This window comes from Gadus morhua, chromosome 23, assembly GCF_902167405.1.
Source record: "Gadus morhua chromosome 23, gadMor3.0, whole genome shotgun sequence".
Classification (NCBI taxonomy): Eukaryota; Metazoa; Chordata; class Actinopteri; order Gadiformes; family Gadidae; genus Gadus; species Gadus morhua.
This window is the reverse complement of record NC_044070.1, coordinates 12,907,893-12,916,102: the sequence shown is the minus strand read 5'-3', so window position 1 is coordinate 12,916,102 and position 8,210 is coordinate 12,907,893. Positions and strand designations below refer to the sequence as shown.

General features: G+C 44.0%; 1 protein-coding gene across 3 annotated transcripts in view; it reads right to left on the bottom strand.

The window, feature by feature from the left end:
• Positions 1-3,106: 3,106 nt before the first annotated feature.
• The window catches only part of nrp1a (neuropilin 1a), a 71,456-nt gene continuing 66,352 nt past the window's right edge, over positions 3,107-8,210 (bottom strand). For all 3 annotated transcript variants that reach the window (XM_030348886.1, XM_030348887.1, XM_030348889.1), the window contains exons 14-18: positions 6,586-6,729; positions 5,756-6,033; positions 5,269-5,365; positions 5,024-5,077; positions 3,107-4,471 (exon numbers count right to left, since the gene is read on the bottom strand). In XM_030348886.1, the coding sequence (XP_030204746.1) occupies positions 4,185-4,471; positions 5,024-5,077; positions 5,269-5,365; positions 5,756-6,033; positions 6,586-6,729 (860 nt within the window). In that variant the 3' untranslated portion in view covers positions 3,107-4,184. The remainder of the gene's footprint in view (positions 4,472-5,023; positions 5,078-5,268; positions 5,366-5,755; positions 6,034-6,585; positions 6,730-8,210) is intronic.

The window sequence follows — 8,210 nt, the reverse complement described above, 5'->3', positions numbered from 1 at the left end:
AACCATGTGTTGAACATTTACCACTCTCCGAGTCATACCTAGCCTAAGACGACCATACCACAAGGATCATTCGACAGAGGCCTCTATACATTCACAACACATTAGGTTAGGAGTGTTGCTACCCACTGTATTTGTGTGCTGGTTTAGTTAGAGAAGTAGACGAACAGCTGGTAAACTTTGCCTCCCCTGTTTGCTTAGCTTTGTGTCGTTATGTTCTTGTTTTTTTTGCAACACTCAAGTCCATTCCTTTATTCCACATTTTTTTGGTCACAAACGAGATTTCTTTAGCAAATCAGATGGCTTGTAAAAATAAAAAATATTACCATCAGATCACTCGAAAAATTTGTATTCAAATTGTAAGACTGACTTGATCAAACCATTCTAAACTTTATCAGCTCAGCTATTCTATATTTTATCGCAAATGTATTCAAACTTTATTACTTTATCCATTAACTCTTCACTTTATTTGTTTCCAACCATTTACATTTTTTAAATGGTATGCATGTTTGCATTGTTTACTTTATTTGGACTTTTGAACTCTTCAACACTTCCCTTTGTGTCGTTGAAATATCAATCATAACTATAATATACAATTATATACAAATAATATTAACCCTGTTCATATAATTACTATTCACATTAAAAGGAATTGTATACATTCTCCCTGTACCTATAGCTCCCGTCCTCTCTCTGACTGAGAGCTATTAAGATCGCTGCATTGCCATTGTGGCCACAAAGTCTGATGCTCAGTATCTTGGTCCTCCATTGTCTCACTGAATATATCCTTGGTAACTTTGCTGCCTGTACTTTCTCATGATCATGCTCTCATATTGAATGAAATATTCCTGAAAAATAAGTTCCTCTTCATCACTTTGCACGATAGCACTCAGCCCTTTTTCTGCAGGAAATGCATTTTCTATTTCCATACGTCACGGTTGTGGGTTCATTGGCTCTTTGAGGAAAGAAGTGTAGGACTAGTGTGCCTTTAATTTTTTAAGGCTTTGCTGTTTATTCTTTTTTTTTTCCTACGACAGCAAATTACAGAAGCAGTATTGAAAATAAAAGGTATTTTTTGTTCTTGTAAAAAAAAAACGAAAAACTAAATTTGCACAAAAATTGATTGACAGTACAAAATGATGCAATCATGTAAATGAAGGGAATGCGGAGGTGGGGGTAAATGTTGCTGCAGGGTGATGCGTTATGCCTTTTTCCATCATGAGAACATCTTAATATGACTTTTTTGTACATTTCAGAATAGTATCACATAATCTGAAACTCTATATAAAAAGATTAGAGAGAAATGAACACAAGTTTAGAGTGTTTTTGGATATTTTCTTCTTTTTTTTTGCAAATGAAAGCTAGAAACACATACACTTCTTTAATATACTCATCAGTGCAACATAGTTTCCTGTCAAGTCCACGCTACAGTATCCTTTTTCGCTAGCTTAGCAGAGAGTTGTACAAGCTACAGTCCCCTATAACCCAGAAACTCGCATGGTTTCGGTGTTGGGGGTCACAGAGAGTGTAAATGAATGGACCCAAAATAAAACAGTCAAGCGTGTGTTCACCACAGCACACAGACGAAACAAAGAACATTGATTATAATTAAATAATAATAAAAAGTATTCAGTCCTCAGGATTCAGTCTGATTATTGTGGTGCAGAAGCCACAGAGTTCCACCGAGGCGCCCCATTGGGATCCCTTCGAAAGTCCTGATATTGTCAATCTCAAATGGAGTTCACATCAAATGCAGTTCTTTCCCCTTCTTTTAAATTCTTAATAAAAACCCTTGCTTTGAATGTTTTCAGTCCATCGGTTTGCAAGAAGCAATTTAAAAGAGTCCACGCATGAGAAGAAGTACACATGTATTTTCTTATATTTTTTAAAGATAAAAAATAGGAAAAAGAAAAAACAGACCATCACATCCCCTAAAGTTGTTTTATTTTATTTTATGAACATTGGCAGCCTGTAGTATGTGTGTGTGTGTGTGTGTGTGTGTGGGGGGGGGGGGGGGGGAGAGTATACTGGCAATACAAAAGTCAGTTAGTTGTGGGAGTTGATTGAGTTGTAAATGTGCTAGAGAAACACCCTCTAGTGGCAAGAGAGTGTAACCGCGATCCTTTGGTAAGGAAAAAAAATAAAGAATCACGCAGAGGTCAGGCTACATGACCGTGACCTAAAGAAGTTAGGGTTAGTAGTCCTTTCCTTTCATGACATCACCATGCTCTGGCTGCTACATGGGAAACACATAAAGAGTAAACTTGTTCTGCGGCTCTAGAGACCGTTAGCTACAATACAGCATATGTCTATAATACAAACTGGGCCAATGTTCCTCTCTAGGTCTGGCTAGCTGGCAACATTCTTCTCACTTAGCCACTTAGCTTATTTTCAAATCCGCCTGCCCAGTGATGAACTCCACTATGGAGAGATTCAGTGTTGAAAGTGCATTCAAAGCTGCATTGTCCAGAGAGAGAGAGAGAGAGAGAGAGAGAGAGAGAGAGAGAGAGAGAGAGAGAGAGAGAGAGAGAGAGAGAGAGAGAGAGAGAGAGAGAAATCCACAGTGACGTTTATAGGTGACCAAGTCAGTCCATGACAACAACAAAGCTCAAATGACAATGTGTCATGTCTTTGTTTTCTTTTTGGTTTCTTGACATTCTCCACAATATACCACATCTGTCACCATAGGAAACCTTGCCTTGTAATGCCATATTTGTGTTGTGTGTGTGTGTGTGTCAGGGAGAGAGAGCGATAGAGAGACAGAGAAAGAGAGCAAGAGAGAATAAAAGTGGTTGCATGTGGGTCATTCTCATGTAAATTGCTTTCATTTGTTTCCTACCATTTCATTGGCGATTTAGTGCCTTTTGTGACAGGGGTGCTGCAATGAAAAATGGCAGGAAAGGCTCTTTTTAAAGAGCACATCAGTTTGAGTTTGCACTGAATGGGCTATAACGGCAGCAGTGGGCATATTGCGACGGCCCCCGACTCTCGTTGCCTCAGAGCGACGCAGTCTAAAAACTAAAAGCATTAACACGGCACCGTCATACGATTGTAAACTACACACACACACATACAAACGACCCATGAAAGAAAGCAATACTGCAGCTGATTTTTTTTCTTTTTTTACTTTCTTGTAAAAAAAAAAGAAAAAGGTAATGTAATATATTAAAACATATTTACAGAACATGGGTTTTTTTTAACAGAAGAACAAACAAAAGGTGAACGGAACCGAACAGAACAAAATGAACGAAAGCAGATTGGACCCCATAGGGGGAATCCTTCTTGAGAGAGAACGTGGCCCTCTCATTTTCATTTTAATCATAACTTAAGTGAGGTGCGGATGAAATACAAAAAAAGAAGGAAACAAAGAAAACAAACGCTTATAGATGACGCCAACAATGATGTACTAAAGGCACTGTCAGAACCATACTCTGTTTTCAGGTTGGGCCCTCACTTTGGAGGGAAAGGGGGTGGCAATGACAAGGGTGGGTGTTGGTTTGGGTGTGTATGGGGGTTGGGGTGGGGGCGCTCATAGAAAGAGGTGCAGAGGGCGTAATAGGTTGGACAAACCCTGTATGCCATGGTGTAACTCCACAGATATAGCAAAGGTATGGTTCATCAATTAGGATTTCGACACGTCTCTTTAAAACCATGGAAACAAACAAACAGACCTTCCTAGAACTGATCGTACAAAAACAAAAGCAAAAAAAACTGGTTTCCTCCCAACGATAAATACTTTAAACATTATAATAAATTGGTCTCAACACCAGCATCCGATTGTAAAAGTGAATGAAAATCAAAATACAAAATTAAAATATCATCTTCTAAATCATCTGTACATAGTTTTTTTTTTCTTGTATTTGATTTGTACACAGTGCCCCCTACTGGTAGGTTCTTTTTTATTTTACTGTTGCTCCTGAGAAAAGCGTGGATCAGTCTGAACTTCCCGTTGGTTCCTGAACCTGTCAATCATCCAGTGAGCTAGCAACACTGGCAGTCCCTTTAGCCCGGCCACTCACTGATATAGATAGCTATATATATACGGGGAGAGAGTATGCCTTCAGTCTCGCGCTACAATCTTGGAGATTGGCGCTCGGCACTGCGCGTCCTCCCTGCCACACAAAAAACACTCTTCCTCCTCCTCCTTCTCCTCCTCCTCCTCCTCCTCCATCTCCTCCTCCATCTCCTCACGCCTCCGAGTACGAGTTCTGTACGTTGAGCTTGTCCTTCTTTAGCTTCACGCCGTCCACCAGCTCAAAGTTGTAGTTCTCCAGCGCCGAGAGGTTGCGGTCCGACATGGCGCCGTGCGAGCAGGCGCAGTACAGCACCACGCCACAGATGGCGCCCAGGAAGACGCCCAGGGCGGACATGGCGATGATGGTGATGAGGATGGGGTCCAGGGTCTTCAGCATGTTGCCCGGCCCGCTGATCTCGTTGCTCACCACCAGGTCCGGGTAGTCGGTGGTCTCCTCGACTGGGGGGGAGACACGGGGGAAAGGTCAACGTTGGTTCTTTCATTTGGGTTTAAACGGCTGATGAGCTGTTTGAATTATAATGTTACCCTTACTGTGATATTATAGCGTCAATCATAATGTTAATGAAATATTATGTTTTGTTAGGGTGAATTATTATTAAACCCTTTAAGTTTGTCCACACATAAGGACTTCAGCGTGGACCAAATGAAAGGGATAATTCACCCTTATGATAAAATAGTATCATATATGATAAAGTTTTATGGACTTAGTCTTCAACTGTTTAATAATATTCCACAACATTTTATTAAAGATTTGGCCAAACATTTTCAAGCCCTCATTCTTAGTTTTCTAGATAGGTAAAATTTTCTTATTGATGTTTTTTGCAAAAAGGAAAAATATTTCATTATGCAAGGCCTAACAAGTATGGCCACAAATCCGATAATAGATTAGTTTGGAATTTTCAAAAAACAACTTGTGTTATATTTGGTTGAACAGAAGCAAAGGACTTTTTAAACCAGAATCCTATCAGAAGAAGTTTTGAGAAGACTTACTGATTTTATTGAGTCGATCTTCCGGCAACATTGGCTCCGTGGGCACAAACGGATCTGTTGAAACAGAGAACCAATCAGAACGCAGCACCCCACCGAAACAGGGTCCGAGGGCATCCGTAGCAAACGTTGAGAAAAACGTGTCTCTATCCTCATATTTATCTCCATTCCTTCTTCCAGCCCCATCTCACACTATTTCAACACGCCGATCGTCTGGACCGGGGAGCTTTCAGAGACTCACGACGTACCGTGGCATTCGGCCATGCTGATGCCGTCCAGAATCTTTATGTCGTCCACAGCGATGTCTCCCCAGCTCTTCCTCTCCACCAGCCCCTCAATCACCACCTGGAAGAGAAGCAGAGAACGACACATCCCGGATGAGGCGAGCTTCCGACAAATCCTCAGGTCACGGGGCAACAGTGAACAATAATAAGATCACATGCTCACGCACTACCTTCAAGACTCTTACCACGGTCCCCAATACATTCCTTCAACTACATTTTATTTGATGGATAATTGTCCGATATTTTAGGTCACAGACATGAACAAACACCCGACATTAACCGACATGAGTAACTGACCCATACAGAACAGAACATGAGCACAGTGCAGGCGTTTTAACCCAGACATCAGTTAACCCCTCATCCCGTCTCCTCTTCCCCAATCGTTATTCCTCACAGATCCCCCCCCCCCCCCCCCCCCCCCTTTTCCGTCCGTCTCCCCCGGAGGGCTCACCTGGTAGGGTTTGTTGGAGTGCGGGATGAGAATGCGGCCTTCCCTCCAGCGGTTGCCCTGGTGACCGCTGACGGTCCACAGCACGACGTCGGCGGGCCCTTCGGGGGTCTGCTTGCGCTGCTTCAGGTGCAGCATGCCGATGCGCGGGCCGAACATGTGGTACCAGAAGGAGACGCAGAGGTCGGCGTCGGGGGAGCTCACCATGGGGCTGACCAGACGCGCCACCGCCGTCTCCTGGTGGCCGGTGGCCAGCGTGTAGATGAAGTTACCGGAGCCCCCTGCCAGAGAGATGCGGAGGCAGTGTGAGTTTTACATTTACATTAGCGCTCAGGGCGTTTAGCAGACGCTTTTATCCGAAGCGGCTTACAATAAGTACATTTGTCAGAAGAAAGAGAAACATTATACCGCTGTCGGTACAGTAAGTGCCAAGCACTTACAATTGCTAGGTTAACCCGTATCCCGTACAACAAAGATGGCTAGGATAAGACGCTACACAATGCTAAGTACTAACATTTTAAGTGCCACATTTTAAAATTCAAATGCAGTACACTAACAGCCTTGTACTACCTATAATCGTAGTGAGCAACCCAGCCATGCAGAATTTTTAAATGTCATTATCCTCGATTGCCATCCATCCTAAGCATTTTATGCGTGGGAAAAATCGATGATGAGTGAACTAGGATCTCAATTAGTATACATATCAATGAACACATTTGAATTAATATGCATAAATTAATGCACGCATTCATGCTTCCTTGGACTGCGTATCGACATTATACAATGGATTTTGGATGTCCACGGTGATTCAACCTTGTAATTGTGATCCTCACCTGTGTGGTCCATGTTTGGGCCGGTGTTGAGGGTGGGGGTTCCGCTGGACTGGATCTGCCACCTGGATCCTGTGTCCTCGGACGTCCAGCTGCAGAAGGAGGGGTCGCTGGCCCAGCCGAAGTCACAGGCGAACCACAGGAAGGCTGTGCAGGGGGGACGGATACACAGAACCCGTCAGCAGGGAAACACACTCCCTATCTTCACCATCGCTGTGATTCTAATGAATGGTACTAATCACTTTTAATTATGATTAGTCATGTACGGCAATGACCCCGATACTTAAACAGTACAGTTCTAAATGATTACAAACAGAGACGTTGCCAAGAGCGACCGAAGGCTTGGCTCTTGACTACAGCTCAGATACTCATTACAACCACTAGATGGCAGCAGAGCACTGCCAAACAGAGGGCAGAGTATCCCCACATTCGCGGGAGGAGAACAGAATAGGGGGTGGAGGGAGCGGAGACTGAGCAGCAGGGACGGGTAGGAGCAGGAAGGGTAGGCAACATCCTCCAGTAGGAGGTGTGGGTTATGAGGCTGTAGGGAGCGGAGGGGACCCCATGCAGTCCGCAACGTCTATCCAGGCTCTGTTTTAATGATGTCCTTTAGATGCACGTTGCAAAGAAATGAGGAAAAAGTTCCACAGGAAAAAAGTGGAGCAAGCGGCGATCCCGGGGAAAGCCCGCCCCACACACACACACACACACACACACACACACGCCGTTTTCTATAATGAGAGCAGGGACTTGAGGTTTTAACAATGGCCACAGGGATCCCCCCTATTTCCACACACCCTTACCCACGTCCTATCCCCCACCACCACCACCACCACCCCATTCCCAAAGACGCTTGCAGCGTTGAAAAGCATGAAGCATTTTTTGTAATGAAGGCGAGTCCTGCATCTCACATTGGACAAGGACTGACTTCCAAGGAACACAATGGGGGAAAGGATTGAGAGAGAGAGAGAGAGAGAGAGAGAGAGAGAGAGAGAGAGAGAGAGAGAGAGAGAGAGAGAGAGAGAGAGAGAGAGAGAGAGAGAGAGAGAGAGAGAGAGAGAAGGAGAGAGAGAGAGAGGGAGAGAGAAGGAGAGAGAGAGGGGGGGGGGGGGGGAGATGGATGCCTGGGATGGTAGCTAAAGCCTCAGACACGTGTCTTTGGAGACCGAGTGCGAGGGGATCCAAGGCAGAGGCCGATATTTCCCTTTTAATAACGGAAGGGTTTTTTAACTAGCTTTTGCACGGCAAAAGCCAATCTATTTATCCATAAGACACAAAGGATGGAATTCCCATGTGGAGCTGCATTACACACACACACACACACACACACACACACACACACACACACACACACACACACACACACACACACACACACACACACACACAGACTATAACAACATGTTTCATTCCTATAATAGGAGGACCATAATAACATTCCCAATTAAAGGGGCTTTGGTCCTTCTGGTCCACGCCGGAGTGGACACTGTTGGACAAGACCTGGGTAAGACGAGCAGCCGGGCCGACGCCCATGGTCTTTTGACTAAAGGTGTTTTTTTTTTGTTGCTGCCATATGCCCATGGAAAATACATTTAATGACATGTGGGCATTAGGAACACACCCACGCA